This window comes from Heterocephalus glaber, unplaced genomic scaffold (genome assembly GCF_053883595.1).
Source record: "Heterocephalus glaber isolate CG9 unplaced genomic scaffold, H.glaber_assembly_v1.0 deba00001532, whole genome shotgun sequence".
Lineage (NCBI taxonomy): Eukaryota > Metazoa > Chordata > Mammalia > Rodentia > Bathyergidae > Heterocephalus > Heterocephalus glaber.
Window position 1 is genome coordinate 5,161,368 of NW_028258330.1, and position 25,661 is coordinate 5,187,028.

A 25,661-nucleotide genomic window follows, 5' to 3' on the forward strand; every position below is an offset into this window, starting at 1 on the left:
AGAGAATGCTCCCCACTCCACCCCTCAAACAGAGGGCATTGATCTATTTTTGTTTTAATTTTAAACAAGACACTGTCATAGTCCATCCTGTCTGCTATAACAGAGTATCATAGCCAAGTGGCTCTCAACAGTAAAATTTTACTTCTCACATTTCAGAAGACCAAGAAGTCCAACATGAAGGCCCTGGCAGACCTGGTGTCTGGTGGGGGCCACTTCCTGGGTCACAGATGGCTCCCTATTTTCTCTGTATTTCCACACTGGGGACTGCACCCAGAGGTGCTCTATCACTGAGCTATATCCCCAGCACTTTTTATTATGACACTTAAGTTGCCCAGGCTGGCCTTGAAGTCACAATCTTCCTGCCTCAGCCTCCCGAGTAGCTGGGATTACAGATGTAACCAAGATGCCTGCTTTGGGTCTCTTTTATAAGGGCACTCGTCCAGTTCATGAGGACTCTACCCTCATGACCCATCACCTCCTAAAGGACCCATGTCCAATACCATCACCTTGGTGGTGGCACACACCTATAATCCCAGCACTCAGGAGGCTGAGGCAGGAGGATCACTGGGAGTTCAAGGCCAGCCTGGGCTACATAGCGAGACCTTGTTTCAAAAAATAAACACACTGCCTGCCTTGCAAGCTCAAGGACCCGAGTTCGATCCCCAGTACCCCACAAAAAAAAAATCTCGGGCCGGGGATTTAGCTCAGTGGTTTTGCCACCTGCTGCGTAAGCTCAAGGACCCAAGTTCGATCCCCGGTACCAAAATAAATAAATAAATAAACAAACAACCCACCACCTTGGAGATCAGGTTCCAACACTCATATTTGGAGTGGTGGTGTATGTCTGCTCGGGGTGGGGTGGTGGGATGGGACAAACACTGCACACTAAATAATCTAAGAGAAATTCTAGGGAGAATATAATTGAGACACAGAATGAAACAAGCCTTTAACAATAGAGGAAGAGTGAAAATACTCCCTTGAGGATGAAAACGATCATTAATATTTGTGCACTGAAAATATACCCTGCACTGAAAATATAAACAGTCACCATTTGGGATCAAGGTGAGTATGGCAGCATAGTCCTGAAAGAAATACTGCATAAAAAGGGACTAACAGCATGTAGAAAAGGATGTTCCACTCCCCAGTGCATGTACCAAGTCTGTGTACATTCCCAGCTCTGCTATATTCCTGCCATCATAAACCACTGAGAAAAGAAAACACAAATGGTGAGAGTGAATCAGATGAATGTTTCCAATCAAAACTTTTAACAAATTAACCTTAAAATGAACATTTTTGTGCTCTAGCCATTACCATAGTGCTTGGTAAACATTTGGCTTCCTTTTCTTTGAGTCCTCCAAAATCTTGAGACATCAAAGGATGAGACCCTCCAGTGCTTCAGAGTGGGCTTCTCCACAAGCCTGGTCTGTCCCATTTTCTGGTGGCTATTCCACCAATACAAATTTAGTCTTCATAAAGTAAAGGAGAAAAAACCTTCACAACAGCAAGTCTGTATCCATTATTGTGAAGTATGTTTTCAAGGAAATTTGAAGTTCCATTATGAATTCAATTACTTGTTCATGAAGTATCCTCATTTGCAAAATGTCAGTAAAGTTCACAGCTCTTTATTAAAATTCAAGCCACTCTGTCATGTAAATACAATTAGAGGGTGAAATCTCACCGCCTTCATGGCAGTCATCAAAGACCTTTAAAAAAAAAAAAGTTAAAAATAAATAAATAAAAGTTTATGTCCAACCTGACCCAGCTATTCAAGACCCAAACATCTATTTGCAAACTGAAAGGGATTAGGGCTATGTTTAATACTCACATACTGTAATTGGGCCTGCTCTGCAATCACGTAGTTAGTTTACAGAGCATTAAGATGAACATGGCCACAGCACGTAGCAGAGCAATGCAAGAGGGAGACCTATACATTCGAATGACTTAATGATAACTAGCTGAATGCTCATGTTTAGCTACCTTCATCCCCATCCACGATTCTGGTCACAATTCCCACAATGTTAAGCCTTTTACCCAGAAGTTAAAACCAGGACATAGAGCACTTAGGCATACAAGCAGGGGTCAGTATAGCAATATCCAGCCCAAATGAGCAGCCTAAGAGTTTCTAATTCTCTGCAGTGACTTCAGTACCTACAGCTCACACTTGGTTGGTTTGTTTGTTTTTTGGTACCGAGGACAGAACTTGGGACTTGTGCTTTTGAGGCAGGCGACGGAACCACTGAGCTAAATCTCCAGCCCTACAACTCACACTTGGTGCTAATCAACTCCCTGGACATGTATGAAAGAAAATGCCAAGGCATACTGAGAAAAGACATTACTTCCATGACCGATATAAAAAAAAAAAAAAGTCCTTACTCTTAGTTTGAAAGTAAGCATGTGGCATGCCACCGAGCTATATCCCTTGCCCCAAGTCCCTGCATTAGGGAAAGTAACACCACTAGCTTCAAAGACATGAGGACTTAATGAGACCACATATGAAAATCTTTGATTAGCCTGACACATGATAAGTTCTCCAAAAATCTCAATTCCTTCCCTACTTAGATTAAATGATTAGCCCTGATCAAAAAGTACATTTCAGGGCCAGGGATTTAGCTCAGTGGTTCCACTGCCTGCCTTGAAAGCACAAGGTCCCAAGTTCAATCCCTGGTACAAAAAAAAAAAAAAAGTGCATTTCAGGATGAAGAGCAGAAAATACAACTATCCTTAACCTGATTATCCCATTAAAGATGTAAGGCAATGATTTTTTTTTTCTAAAGATCTGTTCATCAAGTTTATGTGGAAGTTTTAGCAGCTCTTGGTCAACCCCGCAAGTCTGGAAAACTGGGGCATGCTTGCTCTGTTTCTTTAGGTGGCATCTGTGCCTGGTGGTACCCAAGGGTAAAGTGAAGTCACTGAACTTACCGGGCAGAGTCCGCAGGGTGACCGGACCAAGCCTGTGGGTGCGATGATTGGACTGACTGCCCTGTATAGTTTCATGTGTCCGTCTACACTGCCAACTGTGCCTTCCTTTGCAGCAATGATTGTCATCTCTACTTTCCCATCATAAATGAGGGTATTCAAGATGGTTTCTATGTCCTCCATGGACAACTCTACCTAAAAAGCGATACATTAGAAAGGACACAAAATGCATGAGGGGATACCCTTTGGGGGGGTGTTATAAACACAACTCCTTGGAGACATGAGGAAACATGGTGCTGGAGAGGAGTAATAGAAAGTACACAGAGGGTAACAATGGTCCAAATCAGCACAAACCACCAAAATGCTAGGGACAGAAGTCTAACCTCTGAGCCTTATCTGATGTCTTCACCATCCTAAAGTAGCTTTTTCTGTTTTTTGCAGAGGTGAGTATTGAATCCAGGACCTCACACATGCTAGATAAGTGTCCTACCACTGAGCTACATCACCAACCCTTTTTAGTTTGAGTGCAGCTCATGCAAAGTTGCCCAGCTGGTCTTGAATTTGTAATTCTGCTGCCCCAGAATCCTGAGTAGCTTGGGTAACTGAGTAGCCACCACACCCACCCCTAAAGTAACACATCTTTGATAAGAATTTGATGCAAAGTCTTAAAATGCCTGAGCAGAAAGATAGTCTAGACAACAAATAGGTTCTTGCCAGGCATGATGTTGCACATCTGCAATCCCAGCACTCTGGAGGCTGAGGCAGCCACTTAGTGAGAACCTATTTACCAAAAAAACAAAAGGGCTGAGAATGTAGCTCAGTATCAAGATTTTGGATTCAGTCCCTAGTAACACACACACACACACACACACACACACACACACAAAACCAAAGCTCAACCAAAAAAAAGCAATAAACCAACAACAAAATCCAAATCGTCAAAGTTCCTAGTTCATTGTAAGAGAGAAATCTGGGGCCCAGGCAGTGAAGATGACCTGTCCAAGGGCCACCTGAGTCCTGCTGAGTATGACAAACATCACTGTCCTTTGTGCAGACCCTCAAAGGGTCATGCCGATGACATCACTTACGTCTCCTAAGGAAGAAAATGCAGGTGATGACAACTGACAAGGTGCCTGCTGTTTTGCACACTTGCTAAATTCCCCGAGGAGGTGTCCTGACTCTGGGTGGTAAACTGTGCAGCCAAGCCTGCACTCCACTGCCTGTGTCCCCAGCTTGAGAACAGACTAGACAGTGCCCAATGGATAGTGTTGTCCCCTGAGCAGGTTCTGAGGAGTGCTCATGGCCATCACAGGAGAAGGGTCTGGGTCAAACATGACAGGAACACATTGTGAACTACATCCTCATGCTGAAGAGTAAGTTTTATCTGAAAAGGTATGAAGGCAAGCTCTGACCTTACTGATCCCCAATTCACAGATATATTTCCACACTTCATGTGATGAGGCAAATGAACTATTTCTCTGAATCACTGGATTCTGTTTGCTTTCTCGAGCTGTTTCTGCCTGTAGGGGTTGAAATATAGGAGATCTAAGCAAGAATACTGATGAGTGCTTTCTGAATGCAATTTATATAGAGCCAAATCAGCAGCAGAACTACTGTGTTCAGTAAAAATGACCAATTTCCGCATTTTAGATTCAATCTTACAAAATATGATATATAAGACTAAATATCTTCTATGAAGAAACTTTTTAAAAAGGACTTGTGACATTTCCTCAGTTATGCCTCACCTTGGATTGTAGGAATTTAAAGCACTGTTGGTTAAGCACCTCTACAAATTCAGATTCAAAATCCTGGTCACTGTACCAGGCCCCACCAGTCACAGACCGGTCTGGCTGCAGGTTATACAGCATATATACTTTCTTTTTGGAGGCCTAGGAAAGAATATGTACAGTTAGTGTGTTTATGGCAGTTTCCAAAAAAAGGTTTTTTTTAAAAATAAACTTTATATTTTACAACAGTTTTAGATGAATGAATTATTGCAAAGATAGAGAGTTCCTATAGACTTTCTGTTTCCTCTATTATTAACATCTTGAATTAGTATGGTATACCTGTTACAATTAGTGATACATAAATCTTTTTTTTTTTTTTTGAGACAGGGTCTTGCTCTGTAATTCAGGCTGGCCTTGAACTCACTATGTAGCCTAGGCTGGCCTCGAACTCATGGCAATCATCCTGCCTTAGCTCTCCTGAGTCCTGGGATTACCAGCATGCACCACCATGCTTGGCTTCTTTTCTTTTTAAGGTGGCATCTTACTGTATTTTCCAAGCTGGTCTCTAACCCCTGGACTCAAGATAACCTGGGTGTAAGGACTACAGGCTCTCCCACTGTACCCACTTTGACCCAGCATTATCAGCTGAAGCCCATGCTATATCTAGATTTCATGAGTTTTTCCCTGACAACCTTATTCTGCTCCAGGACCCCACCCAGGATACTACATTACAAGCAGTTGCCATCTCGTCTTATGGTCCTTTTAGTTGTGACAATTTCTCATTTAATATCTGTATGGACTCATGATATTTATTTTATAGTATGAATTCCAATCCAATACTACTTTGTTATTCCAACTGTTTCAGTTTTGGGCATTGGAAGTTTTTCAGTTGGTTCTTGTATGCCTTGGACATGCCTCCAACATTGTGCATCCATGTGTGTGTGCGTGCATGTGTACAACTTTCTTGTGTGACCATATGTCAGGAGCAGGTTTTGTATTTCCTAAGTCCTGGAATCAGCCATTACTCCAAGGAGCTCTGGCTCGCTCTATTGGAGAATGGCACTAGAAAGCAAGACTTGAGTGCTAGGTATGTTTACGGCTCCTGGGTCCTGCTGCTTCCAGGCCATCTCAGCTGACAGGATAAAGACATTTGTGTACATACCAACTCCTGTATATATACGTATATATCATAAATATTTCTACAGGAACTACCTGCACTAAACCAACTATGATTTCATACTGATGTTCTCAACTGTAATCCATTCCATATGATCATCCTAACCTCCTCCCTTGTTTATCCATAATTTTGTACCCCAACAGTGAGAAACCTGAATCTCACTGTTTTTTCATAAGGAATTCGTTAGCCTTTCTCCCCATTCCTGAAAGCAATCTCTACATTTTTGGAACTTCCCAAAAAGAGGACCCTTGTTATTCATGGTAGGTCCCTTGGACCACATCTGGGTTTATGTTAATAAGGTGGATCCTGATGGACCTCTAAGTAGCTTCGGGATGGCAGCTGTCCATGCAATTAGTGGGTTGGAGCTTTGAATCATGTGATATTACTCATGTGATATTAGTCTAACCTCTTGAGGGGAAGAGATTTAAAGTTTGAATTCAGTCATGTGGCCAAGAATACAATCAACCATGTCTATGTAATGAAACCCCAACAAAAACTCTATCACAGCTTGGGGGAGCTTCTATTACAGTCCCCCAAAGGCCTCATGTGCTCACAGGCAGGGCTTTTGGAAGGTGACTGACTCATGGGGGTTTACAGCTGACTTTCCGTTAGGAGGTGGGGTCTGTTTGGAAGAGGCGTCATCAGGGGTGTGACCTGGAAGGGTGCATCTCCCTTCCCAGCTCCCCCTTTTGCTCTCTGCCTCCTGGCCACCATGATATGAATAGCTTTCCTTTGCAGCCCTTCCACCAATCCCTTCCTTCCTTAGAGCCAACCAACCATAAATTTGGCTGATGACTGAAAACATGAGCCAAAATAAACCTCTCTTCCTTTAAGTTGTGGGTGTTGGGTATTTTATCTCAGGAATGAGAAAGTAACTAAGACAGCTACCATGGTTGGTAATTATATATCAATATATCCTCAAGATACAGAAGCCTCATATTGGAACCCTCCCATCTTCAGTTCGCTGCTTCTTTGTGTCCTTTATAATAGTAGCATCATGAGAAGTATGGTTCTCTCTTGAATTCCGTGAGTTGCTCTAGCAAATTATCAAGCCCAAAGGGGTCACTGGAATACCCAAATTCACAGCCAGATGGTCAAAGTGTGGGTGGACTGAAGTTGTGACTGGTGGTGAAAGGGAGGGCAGTCTTGAAGGGGACCTTTAACCTGTTTCTCAATTGCACTGCAGCCCACACCTGCCATCATTTACATAAATGTTTAATTTCAGTGCATTATGTACAATATAGCAATATCACAATGATTAACCAGACTCCTCATGGAAAGACCTTCATCAACTCAACTGCAATGCTATGGACATTTCCTTTTGCCTTTAGTTATACAAATCATTCCTTCTTTTTTTCTTTCTTGTTCCCTCCCTTTCTCCTTCCTTTTTTTTCTTTCGAGACAGGGTCTCTCTATGTAGTTTGAACTGGCTTTGAACTCACTATGTAGCCCAGACTTGCCTTGAACTCATGGCAATCCTCCTGCCTTAACCTCCCGCGTGCTAGGATTACATTGTGCGCTACCACGCCTGGCTACTTCTTTCCTTTCTTGAGACAAGACCTCACTATGTAGTTCAGGCTTGAACTCAGTATATAGCCACTTAGGCTGGCCTAAAACTCGAGATTCTCCAGCCTCAGTCTCCCAAGTGCTGGAATTATGTTTAAATCACAACATAAGTCAAAGAATAAAATTTGAAATACACTTGGAAAAACAAGTGAATATTTGGGGGGAAGAAACAGAAAGCTACTCACCGCTACGGACTTAACAGCTTTGATAAGTTTTTTACTTTCCAAATTCTTTAGAATTTTGTTGATTTCTGTTAATGGCAAGTTACTTTTATATCGAATATCTCTGCTCCATATTCCTATAACAAAGTAAAGTAAGTTAAACTATAGTGTTTATAGATTTTTCTTTTCTTTTAATAAATTATCATTTTAATTCTTGTCCTTAAAACTATAAAGATTGGAAATGAGATTGTATCAAACAATGGCCAAAGAATATCCATTCATTCCTTTTCTTTTTTCTGGTCACTCAAAAAGATAATGTTATTAGCTATGATAGTTGTGGCTTGTCACCTCACATTATTCTTATTCATGTATTCATCATAGTCTACTTTCCCTTCCACAAAAATTCAAGACCCGTTTCTCACATGCTGATATACTATATCTCTAAGACATGACCAAAACACTGGTATTCAGTGCCGTGTCATCTTTTGACTGACATCACCTATTTGGTATGCTTCATTGTCCCCTAATCGCCACATCTCATTTGTTGCTAGAGAAAATACAGTGACTGGATTTTTTCCTTCCACCAGTCTCATGACAGGGTCCTGACCCACTCACCCAAGCAACTGCACCTGATTCAGAGATCTTTCAAGAACCAAACTGCTGGCTACTTCAGACTCATGTCTTACACACTGACAAAGCACAGGTCTACAAAAACCATGGCTCCTATTTTCTTTTTTTTAACAACCTAATCTTTGGGCTCTTCCCCCATTGAATTTGACTTGGTTCTTGTCCAACTCAGTTTGTGACCAGAATCATGGAGTCAAGTTCATGAACTGAAGTACATAATATTCTAAAGTTCTAAAATAGTTCCTAACACATGGTAAGGCTCAATAAATATTAGTGCTATTAAGGGGCTTAAATCTGAAATGTGTTACTGTGAAAAAAAAATGCTGCCTTATTCCCATCAGCAAAGACTGAGCAGCGCCGAAAACTCTGGCTTTCCCTGCCTTGCTGCGGGGATGGCCAGGTGCCCTTTCTCAAAGGTGGCTCTTCCACCTGATAATGTAGGAGAGGCGGAGGAAACACCAAAATTCCCCACTGTCTAGGTTCCTTCTTCCCCTTTTTCCTATTTTTATTCCTACAGCTATGCCTCATTCCCAAACTACCAAAATAAAGCTGACGGCAAATCCTTTGACAAAAAGGTTTTTGTTTTTTTTTCCCCAGTACTGGTAATTGAACCAAGGGCCTTCACCCTGAGCTACATCCTCACCCCTTTTCCTACTCTGAGATGGTCTCACTAAATCCCTAAATTGCCCAGACTGGACTCAAACTTGTGATCCATATCCTTCAACCTCCCAGAGTGCTGAGATTACAGATGTGTGCCACAACTAGTAATATTTGCAGTCTTGGCACGGTTCATCAAGAGGGTTAGGGAGATAGAGCTGCTGAGGAACATGGGTCAAGATACTGCCATGCTGCATTATAGGTCATCCTGGTTCTTGCAGGAATCGGAGTTATTATTATCCACACCAAGATGAAGAAATGGAGGTTCACAAAATTTAAGTAACTCATCCAAATCACTGCTATGGCTCAAATGTATCCCTCAAATTTCGTGTGTTGGAAACCTAATCCCCAAAGCCTTATGTTAGTGGCACTTGAGAGGGGAGACCTATGGGAGGTGACTGGGTTACCCACCCATGTGCTACCACATTACCAAGTCAAGAGTTGTGTTCACCAAATGAGCTCTTGATGGCGAGCTTGCTGTCTCACCGTGTGATGCCCTGTGCTGCCCTGGGACTCTACACAGCAGTCCCACCGGTAAGGTAAGAAGGCTCTAACTAGATGTGGTCCTGGGACTCTGGACCTCTCAGCCTCCAGAACAGTAACAAGTAAATTTCTTTTCTTTATAAAATTACCTTATCTGTAGTATTTAACTAGATAGCAACAGAAAATGGATGGAGACAGTCATATAGCTAAAAAATGACAATTAAAAAAGAATCTAAGTTTTGAAAAGATAATTCATTCATGTGGCTCAGAATTCAGAGGTTTCTTCCCATCTCTGACCACAAAATGGTGACACCCTTGAGTATCCTTCAAGCCTACCCATTTTAGAGGTATTCACTCTGTTCCCTCCCTCCCTCCTTTTCACATGAATGACAGCAGGACACTCTACACGCTAAACTTCATCCGCTTCATCCTTCACAGGCTTACCTTTATTTCCCGCATCCTCTATGATCTGATATACTAGTTTTTCCTGGTTATCTGATCCTTTCATTTTACTGCAGGGGAATAAAAGAGTTAAGAAGGAAAAGGGTATAGATTAATCTAATAATCTACATGACTATTTAAATAAATTAGCAGACAAGGCCATCACACTGACTTATTTACTAAACAGGCTTACCTTAAAAATAAGACAGAGCTAGGGGCCGGGGATTTAGCTCAGTGGTTCCGCCGCCTGCTTTGCAAGCGGGAGGATCCGAGTTCGATCCCCGGTACCAAAAAAAAAAAAAAAAAAAGACAGAGCTGTATGTACCAACATGAAAAGATGTCCAAGATACAATAAGTGAAAAAAAGCAAGTTACAAACAGTATGGATAGCATGATCCCATTTTTGTTTAAACAAAAAGAAAGGAAAAGAGATTTATATATACATATGTAATCATCCATGAGTATTTATATGTCTATGTATCTAGATAAAAGGACATACACTACATTACTAAGAGAGGGTATGCTGGGAAATGGAATATGTGACAGGAAGCAGGGAGGATATACAGGACACATTTACATTACACAGTTTCCTACCAGCTTTTTTCTAACACATACATTACTTTTGTGATAATTAAAATTTTCTTAAAATTAAAAAAAGCAGATGCTTACCCAGCATTCTGAGAGTCCTTTATTCTGTATAAAAGGCCTGTATTACTCCTTAAGAGATCCAACTGACCCTAAGGATTTTAATAATAGAATATAGAAGTCAATTATTTTGGAGATATATTAATTGCAACATCAGATATTAATGCATTAATATTTTTATTATGGAGACTAAAATAGTCTACCTCCCACATTTGTTAGTTTCATGACCCGAAACTGAAGTTTTTGCCTATATATCACATACAATGTACTTTGCAAAACTTAACTACTTATCTCAAAATATTTCAAAGTATCAATACTAACAACTTCTTACATGCTAGATCCTGGTTTGGTTATACGATCAATACATGAAAAAAGTTTAAAGGAGTTTTAAAATAACAAAAATCTACATTCCGATCCAAATGACATATGTGTTATAGCTTGTATCCACATGTCCCCCTAAAACCTCATGTGGTCATAGGCGGGGCTTTTTGGTGGCTGGATTTAGGGTGTGTGAGTCTGGGATCCAGGATGTGATGCTGGGGTTGATTCATGGTGCAATGCTAGGATTAAGACTACCCCACCCTGGATGTGAGGGCTACCCACCTTAAAATAGGACATAAGGAGCAAAAAGAGGGTTGCTGCTTTTTGCTTGTCACTTGCTAATTGCTGCCTTCTGCCTGTCATGAACTGTTTCTCCTGTGATGCCCCTCTGCTGTGCCACCCTGCCTTGGAGCCAGCTGACTATGGACTGAAACCTCTACAAACAGTGAGCAAAAGTTAACCTTTCCTCTTTTAACTTTGGGTATTAGGTATTTTGTCTCAGCAATAAGAGAAAAATAACTAAGACAATATGTAAGGAAATAAACATAATAAAAATTAAAACATAATTTGTTTAAGCTGTGTATAGTGTCATACATCTATAATCCCAGAAGTCAGGAGGCTGAAGCAGGAGGATCATGAGTTTGAGGCCAGCCTGGGCTACCTAACAAGACCTTGTCTCAAATGACCAAAAACTAAAGTAAAATAAAAACATGTATGTAATATATATAGTCTGTTTAAATAAAAATGTCAGATAAGGCTAAACAACTAAACATGCATAAATATTCAATAACACAATAATAAAATTATAAGTAGTTACATTTACTGATGCATATAATTTTTATTTTATTACATGAAAATTAGGCACAGAGGTCAACCAATGGATAAAAGCCCTGGAGTAATATTATTTTTATACAATGAGCCAAAAGCAAGATGAAGTATGCTCTGCCATGCTTCTGAGTTTCAGTGGCTCTCACCTTAGGAGAACCCAAATGGCTGAGAGGTCCCTGTCCCCATGTGTTAGACCAGGAAGACTAAAGACTTGAAGAGTGATTTACATACTGGATAAACTGCAACTCTCTCCCTCTGTCACCTCTACCAATGGCAATGTGGGACCACAAAGCTTAATTCAGAGGTTCTGCTTGGTCATTTACTCTGCCTACAAACACGTACTGAACACCTGTACTGTACCAGGTGCTATATGATAGGTCATTTGGGAGGAAACACATAATTTTTGGTTTTTTGCCATTCTGGGAATCAAACCCAGGGCCTCACCTATGCTGAGCCACAACTCCAGCCTTCAGAAACCAAATTCTAAAAGGGAAGCACATAACCAACTTCCACTCTATCTGTTGGGCATTTAAAGAGATAGGAGTAGTAAGGTACGAGATACCTATGGCCCACCTGGGGTCTCTGGGTGGCTTCCTGGACACAAAGGCAGAGAATATGTGACAGATACCACGTGGCCTACAAATGGAAATGCTCTCAAGAAATGGGAATTTTGACAATGAGAGAAACAAAGAAGAAAGAAGATTTACTGCATGAAGTACAGTACTAGTAGGTGGGGTGTTTTGTAAAGTTGGAGGAAAATGGCATTAGGGCCCCAGGTTCTTAAGGAGGACAGAACAGGTAAGAGTAAGGAGAAGGGCTTCTCTGAAAACTCCTACTGGATGTGTGTAGGGGCTGAGAGCTGCACTTCCACCCAGAGGCTCAGAACTGCTGCTTCTGAAATGAAAACTCAGTGACACTGTGGAGAAGGATACCCTAATAAACAGACTCTGTGATGACTCAGATAAATCAGAGGGGAGCTATATTACACAGAATGCTCCAATACCAGTAGCAGGAAGCAAAAAGAAGGTAAGAACAGACTATCCCTGGGTGCTCCTACCCAACAATTAGGTTAATAAAAAACAACAGTAATAATTATTTCTTTCTTTTTGTTTTTTTTGGTACCAGGAATCAAACTGAGGACCTTGCGCTTGCAAGGCAGGCACAATGCCACTGAGCTAAATCCCCAGCCCCTAAGTATTTCTTTTTTTAATTCAGGAAGTCTAAGCTGATTCTTGGTGACATCTTACTAGACACAACTACAGTGTAAACACTTCCTAGTTTTATGGCTAGTGCATTAGGGTTCTTCAGAGAAAAAGAATACACAGGTGCACACATGCGCGCGCGCACACACACATCTCTCACTAGAAAGAGACTTATTTTACATTTGCAGTTCATGTAATTATGAAGGCTGAGAAGTCCTATGATCTGCTTTCTGCAAGCCGGAGACTTGAGAAAGTCAGTGGTATAGTTCAAATCCCTGAGAAGCAAAGAGCCAGTGGTGTAGATTCCAATCAGAATCTAAAGACCGTAAGTACCATGAGTAGTGATGGCAGAAGACTTATGTCCCAGCTCAAACAAGTAGAGAGTAGGCTGACCCTTCCTCTGCCTTTTTGTTCTATTGAGGCCCTCAGAGAACTGGATGATGCCCACTTACATCAAGGAGGACCATCTGCCTCAGTTAGTTCACCAATTCAAATGCTAATCTCTTCCAGAACATTCCTAGAAATGTTTAGCCAGACATCTGGGAATCCCAGCTCCAGTCAAGTTAACAAATAAAATTAGGAGCCAGGGATTTAGCTCAGTGGCACTATGCCTGCCTTGCAAGTGCAAGGTCCTGAGTTTGATTCCCAGTGCCAAACATTAATTAATTAATTAATTAAATAAATAAAAACAAATTAAATTAACCATCACAACTACATAATGGGAGGCAATGACAATTATAATAAGTAATTACTGCATGTTAAACCAGTTGGATTTTCCTTACCATGGACAAGAGTCTATTGATGGCCACTGCCCGCTGTTGGGCTTCTATATGAGGCATTTCATTCTGAATTACTTGGTCTGTGATTCCATGAGGAAACTGGTGACATAGTTCTATGATCCTAGAAACAAAGGTTTTAATAATATTCATGCTTTCTTGTTTCAAGGGGTAGTAAAGGAAAAATACAAGCAGAGAGTTTGAAATTGTGCATTTTTCCACATTTGGCAGACAATCTGGCTTTCTATGACAGTTCTGAACCAAAACACATTAAAAACTGAGGAATATGCTTTTCTTAGTGTTGTTTAAAGAGAATTTTTCTATTCCTCACAAATATGAACTTGAAATTAGAGCAAAGTCTCATAAAAACAGAAAAGACTTCAATTTTATCAGCTGGAATATGTAAAACAAAGTTAAGCCATAAGTCTGTAAGCAGAAGGTAAATGTGGACATTTCTGGTGGGAGGCCAAATTTATTGTGATAACTCACCATAACTGGGGCCTGTCTGGGGGATTATGCCTACCAAACAAGTCCAAATCTTGTCTTATGATTAATAAATATGTTATTCATGTCAGCATGAGAAATTTGGACTATTTTAAGACTATTATAACCTAGAAATAGCGGTGCATTATAAAATTGAGAGAGGCTTTAGGTGCCCCTAGAATCCTGACTTCAACAGTCCACCTAAACCATTTGGCGTACTGTTGCTTTGTAATCACAAACTGCACCCTACCTTCATCCAAACGTTCTGTTGTGGGAGTTACAGAAAATCCTGGACTACTACGTGTGTCCACAAGTTCTACAGGGAAAACGTAAGTCTTCCGTCGGGCAACTGACTGCCTTAATACCGAGGGAAGTGCAACATCACAACTTCTAGGTTCCGGGGTAAAACTGCGAGCTGTCAAACCCGTTTTGAACATTACTTAGAGTTCCGCTCTCTGAGGAGTGGGGAAGCGTGACCAGAATCACTGTCCCGCGTGCTCATCCAGCCTCTTCTAAGAACCCCTAAAGAAATGGTCCGCAGCCCAAATGACAGGGCGCCTGCAGGGGTCCTGAATCTCGACCAGAGCCTCCATAGCTCACCTATTTTCTATTTCGACCGGAACCGCGTCGGGCGGCTGCACCTTCACCTTCACCTCAGCCATGACGGCGCAGTCCCTGGCCCCGGAAGGAGAGACTCGCCGGGAAGCCAGCCACAGAACAACAGGAGCCCTGGGAGAGAGCGCCGGGTCAGGGACATAGGGGCTTCCTTCTCGAGTCGCAGCCGGTCCTTCCTTGCCTGTCTGCCTTAGGCGGCCAAGCTATGCCTGCCCCGCGCCACTTTCTGGCGCCGCTACAGCTTCTTATTCGTGGTCGGAATAGCAATGCCTGTCGGACAAAGAACCCTGTTCCGTCATCCTGAATACAGACGGCACCTTTCAGCGCTTTCCAACCTCTGTGAAGGCATATTCTTGGTTCCCCACAGCAAAGCCAACTGGAAGTAACTCCGGGAGGGTACCAGTCACCCGGCTCGGCGGAGAGGGCGGGGCTAGTTGCTAGGAAGCTGATTTTCCACCAATCATCTGCCCAGCGGGCGTGGTGCGCCTCGCAACGTCTCTGGTAACCCTGGTGGCGGCGAAAGAGAAAGCTAGAGGTGAGGGGCTGGTGGCGGGATCGGGGGCCATGGCGGGGATGCTTTGAGGGTCCAGATGTCGATCTCCTCTGTGGGAGAAGGAGAAGGGCCTCCATCGCGCCAACCAAAGGATGGTGGTGTCCTCTATTGTCTCTGATGGGCGGGGGAGGAGAGAAGGAGGACCGGACAGGATTCTGCGTCTGGGTGGAGAGAGCTGGGAGGTGGGGGAGGGGTGTTGTTGGCTGCATTTGCAGTGTGCCTCTCCAGTCGGCTTTTTTCTCCCCTTTGCTTGAGGACAACTGGCCACCCCGACCTCTCAAGGGCAGCTACGAATTCCCACGCGCGAATTGTTCTCTATGTTTATTTATAATTTTCAAGTATTTCTATTGTAACTCCTCCCACTTGAATGGAAATGTGAGTATGACAAGTCCTCCCACGACTGGCTACAATCGCTTGGGCCCTGGTGCTGCACGGTCAATATCTGCACTTTGTATTCTTCCCTTCATCTGGGGAAGCTCAACTCCCCCCGCCCCAGAATGTGCAGAGCAGCAGCATTAGCATTGCCACAACCAGTACCAAAAAGACGCTAGAAATAGCCTAAATGCCCAAACAAATTCATAAATAAGTTTATACAGGTAAGTGGAAATTGTAAATAATAAAATGTCCACAAAGTAGACTATAGCCAGTTAGGGTGGTGCAAGCCCGTAATTCCAACACTCTAGGAGGTTGAGGCAGGAGGCTCAAAAATTCTAGCCTAGATGGGTGGCTAGACATCTGTAATCCCAGTACTCAGGAGGCTGAAACAGGAAGATCATCATGAGTTCAAGGCAAGCCTGGACTACTTAGCAAGGTCCTGTCTCAAAAGAAATAAATAGGCAGGTGTGGTGGCACACACGTGTAATCCCAGCACTCGGGAGGCTGAGGCAAGAAGATCACTGAGTTCGAGGCCAGCCTAGGCTACATAGTGAGTTCAGGGCCAGCCTGAACTACAAAGGGAGAGACCCTGCCTCAAAAGAAAGAAAGAAGGGCCAGGGATTTAGCTCAGTGGTTCTGGTGCCTGCCATGCAAGCACAAGGTCCCAAGTTCGATCCCTGGTACCAAAAAAGAAAAGAAAGAAAGGAAGAAGGAAAAGTTCCAGCCCAGCCTGGGCAATTTAGCAACTTAGTGAGAGCCTCTCTCAAAATAAAAAATAAAAAAATGTTAATAAAGGGTCTGGGAGCCAGACATGGTGACACACACCTGTAATCCCAGCACTTGAGAGGCTGAGGCAGGTGGATTGTCATGAGTTTAAAGACAGCCTGGGCTACATAGTGAGTTCAAGAGGAGCCTCCACTACAAAGCAAGACCCTGTCTCAAAAAACCCCCCCCAAAATTAATTAATGTTAATAAATCTTAAAATAAAGTAACATTTCATGCTGCATACAAAGTTGCTTCTGTTCATCCTGTGTGATTACTTGTCCTGAGGTCAAAAGAGATGAACATTAATCAGAGGCAAGAAAGGGTTTCAATTTTCTAAGGGAAACTGAGGTCAGGAAGTGATGGTCTCTGTTCTGTGTTAGTCATTTATTTATTTATTTTTGTTTTTTGAGACAGGGTCTCACTATGCAGTCCAGGCTGGCCTTGAACTCACTATGTAGCCCAGCCTAGTCTCGAACACACAGCGATCCTCCTGCTTCAGCCTCCCAATTGCAAGGATGACAGTCATGCATCACCATGCCTGGCTGTGTTAGTCACTTAAAATAACTCCTTGGTCCATCATTCCTGCTTCTTGCTTAAAAAGTGAGATGTTTAGATAAATCCCCTCATAAGACCTCATCAGCAAAAATGCAGCTGAAATATAATAATTATTTCAATTAAAAATAGGCTGATAAGCCAGGTGTGGTGGCACACACCTGTAATCCCAGCACTCGGGAAGGTGAGGCAGGAGGATTACCTCGAGTTCAAGGCCAGCCTGGGCTACATAGGGATAGCCTGAATTACGGAGCAAGACCCTGTCTCAAAAAAAAAAATGCTGATATTTGCAGGTAGCATAGTAGCAATGTTGTCTTTAGATTTTACTAGTTCTGCATTTAATACATCCTTTTTTTTTTTTTTTTGTACCGGGGATTGAACTCAGGACTTTGCACTTGCAAGGCAGGCACTGGAACCACTGAGCTAAATCCCCAGCCCTTTTGCTGCATTTAAATGAGCTTCAGCTCTTCAGTTTTTATATGATGGCATTTATTTTTATATAGTCTTTTGATTTCAGGAGCGAACATGACGGCTGGTTCAGTGTGTGTCCCTCAGATCATACCACTGCGAATACCTCAGCCTGGAAAAGCGAACCATGAAATTGATAATAATACTCTTTTGGAAATGAAATCAGGTAGGAATCTCAGGTATTTGAAATTGTTTTAAAAATAACCTTGTAACACTCTGTGTTCATGTGGTTGCTGCTTGATCTCTTTGCATGTTTTCAATAATCAGGATTTAGGCAGTTGTAAAACTTCCACAATTTGAAACAGTGTTGCTCTTTGATGGCTTATAGAATGGCATATCTTCAGATAAAAATGGTTAGCTTTGACTAAACTTTCATCTGTGCGGGTGCATAGCTGAAGCACTGTCTTTACTCCGCCAAGGTAAGATGTCTATTTCCTTCCCTACTCTTTCTCAAGATGATCAGTATTTTCTGGAATAATAAATTTGTCCTATTAATATAGGCTAATATGCTAACATGTAGCAGGCTAGAGTCTGAATCCAAGCTTTGACAACTTCTAGTGACCTCTGGCACATGACATAGTCTTTCTGAAACTCAGTTTTCTCACAGTGAGATGAGAACGATCATATTTACCACTTAGAGCCATTGTGAAGATTAAATGAGTTGGTATATATGTGAAGTGCTCAGGGTATAACGTTTAGTAAAACAAATCTTAACTATTATTGCAAAAATAAAGTACTGAATATATTTCCTGGTAATATTCTTTAAACTCTTAAATGTATTTGTATGAGTTTATATGTACATACATGTATATATACATATGTAATTAGCATAGTAAACGTTCATAAATAAAACATGGACAAATATTTGTATGAAAAGACTTACAGATTCCAATTTTATATGTTAATAACTGAAATGTATGCAGACGACTTATCTGCATTTGTAGTATGACCCTGTACTTCCTAGACCAAGAATTTCCAGGGAAGAGTATGTTACGCTACACCAGTGACGACAAACCTTTTAGCCACTGAGTGCCCAACCTGCTACCCCAAACCCTATTTATCGCAAAGTGCCAACACTGCAATTAAACCTGAATACTGAGGTTTTAATTTAGAAAAAACAACTCCTACATTAACATCTTTTGTCTTAAAAGAAAAACACAATAACAGAGCTTTTGATGATACAAACAGATTTTTATTGTAAGGTGAAAGGGTGGATTTAGCATGCTTTTGTGCACTGTTAACCAGTGCCCCACTGATGGGGCAATGTTGGGGTGACTTAGCTCTCATGCTGACAGAGAGGGCTCTGTGTTACGCCTGCAGCATGCATGCCACAGGTTCGCCAACACTGCACTATACTATGTCCTCCTTTGTCTTAAAAGCTAATATGGTTTTTAAAAATCATATGTCAGGGCCGGGGATTTAGCTCAGTGGTTTCACTGCCTGCTGCACAAGCGCAAGGACCCATGTTCGATAACCAGTACAAAAAAAAAAAAAAAATCATACGTCAAAATAAAAATTTTAACACAGGTACCCATAGCTCTGAAGAGAAGTTAGGTGACTACTGACAAGTGATGATATGAATGACAGAGTATCCAAGTTCTTTAACAAGTAAATGTCAAATAAATAAAGAGGTTCCACAATTCAATACCAAAAAGGAAACTAACCCTATAGAAAAATGGACAAAGGCTGTGAAAAGACATTTTATAAGAAAGGAAATAGAAATGTCTGTCATATAATTGAAGAGATAGCTTCTAGCTGTTCTTTCACTTGCTGACTGGGTAGTCTTATGCCCTGCTTAATTCATTCCAGGGCACTTAACCACCATCTGACAAACTGTATCTACCTGTTTATTCATTTACTGTTTTTATGACCTTCCTGAAATGGAAGCAGGGACCTGGGTCATTTGTGTGTCTCCGGTCCCCAGAACAGAGTCTGGCACATGATAGGTACTCAGGAAATATTTGTTAAATGAATTTAAATCTTATCAAAATACAAGAAAAGTGGCTGGGGATGTAGCTCAGTGGTAGAGCACATGCCTAGTATGCACAGGGATCTGAGTTTGATCCCCAGCACCATATTAAAAAAAAAAGCAACAAAGGTGGGTTGAAACTACAAGGTACTACTTTTTAAACTTTGAAAATTAACAAAATTTAAAGAAATATTGGTTCCACATTGTCTGTTGGAGGTTGTAATTAAACAAGCACTTTACGCATTGCTAGTAACAGTATAAATTGCTTAATCACCCATGGAGGGCAGCTTGGAGATATTAATTAAAATTATAAATGGAAATCTAGGCTGATGATGTGTCCTTACAGTCCCAGCTGTTCGGGAGGCTGAGGCAGGAGAATTTGAGTTTGAGGCCAGCCTGAGCAATATAGCAATACCTTGTCAAACAAACAAAAAACAAAAAACAAATGGACATATGTTTTAACTCAGCAGTACTATTTCTACATATTTGCTTTATAACATACTTACAAGATTATTAATTATAATGCTTATAATTGCAAAAAGGAAGAGTGGGAGGGAGGGAAGAAGAATAGAGGAATGGAGAGAGGCAGGGAAGGAAAAAGAAAATGGCCTAAATATCTGTTGTAGTGAATTGGTTAAATTACTATTTGTTTAAATAAGAGAATGCAATGCACTTGTAACAAAGAATGTGGAAGCTTTTTATGTTATCAGAATAGGACAGTATCCAAGACATACTGTTGAATGAAAACAGGAATGTGTGGAACAGGGCCAGCACTGGTATAAAAAGGGTAAATAAGAATATGTGCTTCCATGTTTACATGAATATAAAATATTGAAGGGTGCTGAAGATACTGTTGGTTGCCTCTTGATAGCTAGTGTGGAGGCTGGCAGGGAGAGCTTTTATTGCATAGCCTTTTTTGTTTGTTTGTTTTTTTGGTATCAGTGCCACTGAGCTAAATCCTGTGTACAGCCTGTATAGGCCTTTTTAACCTTTTGAATTTTGAATCATATGAATTTATTGCATTGAAAATTTTTTCTAGCTGGGCTTGGTGGGGCATGCCACTTAAGATGCTGAGGCAGGAAGATCACTGTGAGTTCAAGGCCAGCCTGGGTTACATAGTGAGTTCAAGACCACCCTGAACTACACAGCAAGACCCTGTCTCAAAAAATAAATAAATAAAATAAAAATTTTTCTAGTACAGGAATCATTTATCAAGTCCGCATAAAATATAACAGCATTTTTTAACGAAATGCCCAGGGCTAAGGTTGTAGCTTGGTGATAAGAGTGCTTGCCTAAAAGCCAGGTGGCTGAGGCAGAATATGCCCAGCCTGGGCTACATAGTAAGTTCAAGGCCAACCTGAACTGCATAGCGAGACCCTTTTTCAAAAAAAACAAAATTAAAAAAAAGTCCTTGCCAAGCATGCGTGAAGCCCTGGGTTCAATCCCTAGCACCCCAAAATAAAACAAAGAGATGATTTAAAAATTAACTTCTGTTTTCTTTTCTTTTTGGTACCGGGGATCGAACTCGGGTCCTTGTGCTTGCGAGGCAGGTGGTGGAACCACTGAGCTAAATCCCCGGCTAGCTTCTGTTTTCTGTTGTTCAAAATTGACTCCTATTTGATTTATACCAGTGCCTATGGATGAAACAAAGAGCTCAGAGGTTTAGGAGCTTGGACAAAAGATCCAACCTAGTAGAAGTCAAACCACAACTCTGTTATTTAGCAAGCCTGTTAATCTCTCAGGGATTCACTTACCTCACCTATAAATTAGGTATGAAATAGAACCCACCTCGTGTATGCAGATGAAGTGAGCTCTTTCCTGTAACACTGTGCTAATTTAGAGAAAGAACAGGATTTTTGTTAGTTGTTGCTTCTACAACGTATATAAAATCTCCTGGAATAAATAGTCTATAGGCTTACTTAATGGCTTGCTACTTTAGTTTTTTCTTTTGGATTTTTCAGACACCCCGGATGTCAACATATATTACACCCTGGATGGCAGTAAACCTGAATTTCTGAAGAAAATTGGTTATGGTGAAAATAATACATTTAAGTATACAAAACCTATTACTCTGCCTGATGGAAAAATACAAGTTAAAGCTATTGCAGTGTCTAAGTAAGTTAAGAACTCAGTGTAAAACTGGTTTATAATATAGTAACATTGTGTTCTAATTTTGTTTCTTTCTGTGAGAATCAGTGCTGCATTAGAAGGGCACTAATGATAAAAGTTATCTTAATTTCATCATATGTATGTAACTTTTGTGTTTTATTTGCCTTTTGTTGAGGTATACTGTAAAATACTCAAATCCTAAGTGTACCGCTGTATGAAGTGTTATATTAATAATGTTTTTATTTCACATTCCATATTGGGTTTTGGGGAAGGAAGAGACCTTCTGGATTGGGACCTTTGAAGAGCTTCACTGGGTCCGATAAGGGCACCATGTTGAGTGAGGGATTCTGGTATTCCCCAAGTTCCTGTGTCCCACAGCCACCACCGTCAGTCTCTAAACCTTTTTGTACTGATTTCACTGACCTTCAGAGCTACTGTCATTTCAACTTGGTGGACATTAGCAAATTTTAAAACTATATCCTGTCTTCTCTACTCAGGGACTCACATTTACTAATATAGCAAAACCACTTAACCAGAAAACCATTATCTGTTGTGAGGGAGCAAAAAAAAAATACCCAAACCTCAAATGTTAAGTAAGTCTTGTGGCTGTGATACAAGAATCGCTTTGTTCAGCAAAACAGGTTTGACCACTTTTGAAGAACATGTTTAAGCCCCAAACCAAATACAGTACCTGGCTGGCTCAGGTACGTTCAAAAGACACCCCAGGCTCCCCCTGCTGGCTGAACTGCTGCATGGCTTTTTGGAGAGATTGGCAACTTGTGTACCAAAGATGATTTTTATATTTGGCATCTAAAAATAATAATTTTTAAAACCCTTTATATACATATTGTAATTATTTTTACTAAATATAGGAATTTCTATCATCATCATCATTATTACTATTATTATGTGGTACTGGAGATTGAGCCCAGGGCTTTCACGTGTACTATTCTTTTTTTGGAACAGGGCCTAAGTTGCCCAGGCTGGACTTAAAATTGCAATCCTCCTGGCTCCCCCTTTCAGAGTGCTGGGATTACAGGCCTGTCCCACCATGCCTGGCAAAGTAGTTTCTCCAATAAGGTTACAAAGGACTTTAGATGAGACTGTTAATGATTGAAGGTCATTAACCTACTAAGAGCAGAAATTATGGTCATGAAATTTTGAATGATGTAAGAAAATGTTTATGATAAGTGAAAAATTGAGGATACAAGTGTATATCACTATAGTACTGTAACCATAGTTTTTGGGGGGGGGTTGGGTTTTTTTGGTACCGGGGATCAAACTCGGGACCTTGCACTTACAAGGCAGGCACCGTAACCACTGAGCTAAATCCTCGGCCCTCTAACCATGTTTTACAATGCATAGTGTAAAGACTGGAAGAGAACATGCCAAACTTTAGCCGTCATTGTCTCTGTGATAATACCATGTATGTTTGTTATTTGCTTCTTGTTAATTTTAACAGCTTCCAAACTTTAATGGGGAGTATCCCTTTTGTAATACTAAATAATTAAATAAATAGTAAATAAAGGATACTGAAATTATCATAGACCGAGTGCTGCTCAACCTTGGCAGCTGAACCAGTTAGCTAGTGCTGCGTAACAAATGACTCAAAAACTTGTGTCTCCCAGGGACAGCCATTACGTTTGCTCATTATGTTGTGGGTGTCAGTGTCAGGAGGTTGCATTCAGCAGGGTAGCTCTTCTGCTGGTCTTGCCCAGGATCGTTGATGTGGCTGTGGTCACATTTTGGCTCATTGTGCATTGGATGGTCTAGGAAAGCTTGACTTGCATGGCTGGTGTTAGGTGCTGGCTGCACATGCCGTCTCTAGTGGGCCATCCTACCTCAGCTCCAAAAGCAGCAGGAGAAAGGCCAAGCCCACAGATGTTTCTCCAGTGTCTGCTTGCGTTATATTTGCTTCCTTGCCATAGCATGTCACACGGCCACATGCACAATTAAGAGTGGGAAGGGATTCTCAGGGCCTGGGTGCAGGAGGGCATGGTATGTTGGCCCCTAATTGCACCTCCCAAGCCCAGGTGCACATTAGAGCCACACAGGGAGCTGTGCTTGGTGCTCATCCTGGCCACTCCCAGACCAATGAAGCAACAGTCTCTTGGGTGGGACTTGGTGATGCCAATATGCAGCCAGTTTTGACCACAACCAACATGAAATGATAGGAAAATGTTTCCATTTATAGAATTTTGGCTGACAGCTTTTTGGAAATATATTTTTATTAAACTGTCAAGTTCTAGGATGGAAAGAAAGGAATAAAAGCATTGTCATATGTGTGATTTCATGTAGTTACATGTGTGCATCTGTGTATGGACATGGACATATGAATTTCACATCAGAGAATGGTCAGAAAGGGGCACAGGTGACAAGTGGCCAGGAACTTGGGAGCATCTCAGGAAGGGGACAAAGTTGTCAGTTGTGGATGGCTCATATCCATGATCTGGTCCAAGGTCTATATACTCTCTGATTTCTGTCTTGCTTTTTTTTTGTACTGGGGATTGAACCCAGGGCCTTTACACTGAGCTACATCACCAGCCCTTTATTTTATTTCATCTCTTTAAATTTTGAGACAGGGTCTCACTAAGTCACTAAGTTGCCCAGGCTAGTTTGAACTGGAAAGCCTCCTGCCTCAGCCTCCCAGAGTGTTGGGGTTACAGGTGTCCTTTGCCTTGCTTTAGAAGCCTCCTTTGTGATCAGCAATGTCCTTTTTCAGTATAATACCATTATGCATCTTACTAAATCTTGGAAGCAGCCTCTATATCCATCAACAGATGAATGGCTAAAGAAAATGTGATATTTACACACAATGGAGTACCACTGTACTGTTAAGAAAGACAAACGAGGCATTTGTAGGAAAAAGGGTGCACCTTGAGACCATAAGTTTAAGTGAAGTAAACCAGACACACAGTTTAAACACAGTATGGTTTCCTTTATATGAAAAATTTAATAGGAAAGGGGAAAGAAAGAAAAAAGTTATCATATTCTAAGTATGTTTCTTTTGTTCTCCAATATGATGTGAGAGCTTACTCTCCAGGATTTACATTTCTTTGGATGTGTCAAGGTCTTTATTGTTGTTATGAGTGTGGTCTATTTTGGAAAAAAAAATTCGCAGAAAAAGAAAATCTATGAAAATAGGGAGTAGTAGCTCAGTGGTTGCCTAGAGTTCAGAGGGCAGGATCGAGAGATGTCAGCTGGTAGGTAGTGTTTCAATTTTCAGTAATAAAAATGACCCAAGTTTGACTGTGGTTATAGTTCTCCAACTCTTTCCAGGTGTGAAAATCTATTGAATCCTGCACTTTAAGTTTGTAAATTGTGTGGTATGTAAATTTTACTTCAATAAAATTGTTTATTTTTTTAATAGCATTTTGCAGTGTGTCAGGAATGAATGTGCAGGCTGCCCTCTCTCTGACCTTAAATAGGGGTCATAAGAAATTAAGCCAGCCAGAGGTCAGAAGTGCTTTGAACTGAAGATGGTTAGCTGGGGGACTCAGAGTCCTCTGAGGAGAATTATTATCTTCAGCAGAACCAGTTTTGCAACAGTAAAGGAAAACTATCAGGCACCTGTCTGTAGTCCCTTGGGATATGCAGTGTGCCTGAAAATAAGAACTCCCTACTAGGGGTCCCAGTTCAAGTTTGTTGTGTAAACGCACATCCAAGGAGGCAGCGAAGTACCTGCTGTGCTATGGGGGAGACGCCCCAGGGGAAGCCACAAAAGCGAGAAGAAAACTGTTTGGAGGGTTGGGGTGGCTGGCAGTGTAGAAGGAGGACAGGACCAGAGACCTGCAGATCTGGATTTTAATCCTAGCTCCATAGTCCACTCTGCAACCTCGAGTGAACTACATGATCTTCAACTCCCACTTTCCCCACTTGTTGAATGAGGTTATTAGAATTTGGCAGCTGTCATGGAGATCTGTGATGACTTTTTTTTTTTTTTCTCAGTACTGGGGATCGAACTTGGGTCCTTGCGCTTGCGCAGCAGGCGGCGGAAACCACTGAGCCAAATCCCCGGCCCTATGATGACGTTTAATAGGCCATCCGGGCTCACCCTTATTGGGGCTGTTACTGTTGCTGTTTGTTTTTTTGTTTTTTTGGTGTCGGGGATCGAACTCAGATCCTTCCGCTTGCGCAGCAGGCGGCGAAACCACTGAGCTAAATCCCCCTGTTGCTGTTTGTTATTATTCGAAATCTTAGGACAGGGCTAAAAGATAGCTGCGTGTGACCCAACTCAAAGGGCAAG

At 41.5% G+C, this 25,661-nt stretch overlaps 2 protein-coding genes and 1 pseudogene across 11 annotated transcripts in view; 1 reads left to right on the forward strand and 2 right to left on the reverse strand.

Moving 5' to 3' along the window:
• Nucleotides 1-1,227: 1,227 nt before the first annotated feature.
• Nucleotides 1,228-14,791, reverse strand: Polr3f (RNA polymerase III subunit F). 2 transcript variants are annotated; one of them, XM_004840876.4, is made up of 9 exons: nt 14,610-14,791; nt 13,533-13,650; nt 10,424-10,491; nt 9,759-9,826; nt 7,572-7,684; nt 4,662-4,805; nt 4,329-4,436; nt 2,920-3,111; nt 1,228-1,703 (listed from the first exon to the last, which is right to left on the reverse strand). In XM_004840876.4, the coding sequence occupies exons 1-9, from the start codon at nt 14,669-14,671 to the stop codon at nt 1,626-1,628; spliced, it is 951 nt and encodes a 316-aa protein (XP_004840933.1). In that variant the 5' UTR covers nt 14,672-14,791; the 3' UTR covers nt 1,228-1,625. The 2 variants fall into 2 exon arrangements, with proteins under 2 accessions (XP_004840933.1, XP_087045168.1); XM_087189042.1 differs by lacking the exon at nt 14,610-14,791 and adding an exon at nt 14,260-14,519.
• Nucleotides 7,699-8,281, reverse strand: LOC106009030 (single-stranded DNA-binding protein, mitochondrial pseudogene; annotated as a pseudogene).
• A 230-nt stretch (nt 14,792-15,021) lies between the features above and the next one.
• Nucleotides 15,022-25,661, forward strand: part of Dzank1 (double zinc ribbon and ankyrin repeat domains 1) — a 54,445-nt gene continuing 43,805 nt past the window's right edge. For 5 of the 9 annotated variants that reach the window (XM_021255107.2, XM_021255108.2, XM_021255110.2 and 2 more), the window contains exons 1-2: nt 17,373-17,503; nt 21,268-21,421. In XM_021255107.2, coding sequence (XP_021110766.2) covers nt 17,395-17,503; nt 21,268-21,421 — 263 coding nt within the window. In that variant the 5' untranslated portion in view covers nt 17,373-17,394. Of the gene's footprint in view, nt 15,553-17,372; nt 17,504-21,267; nt 21,422-25,661 lie in introns of those variants that run through there. The other 4 variants (XM_013070752.3, XM_087189039.1, XM_013070753.3 and 1 more) reach the window with 3 other exon arrangements.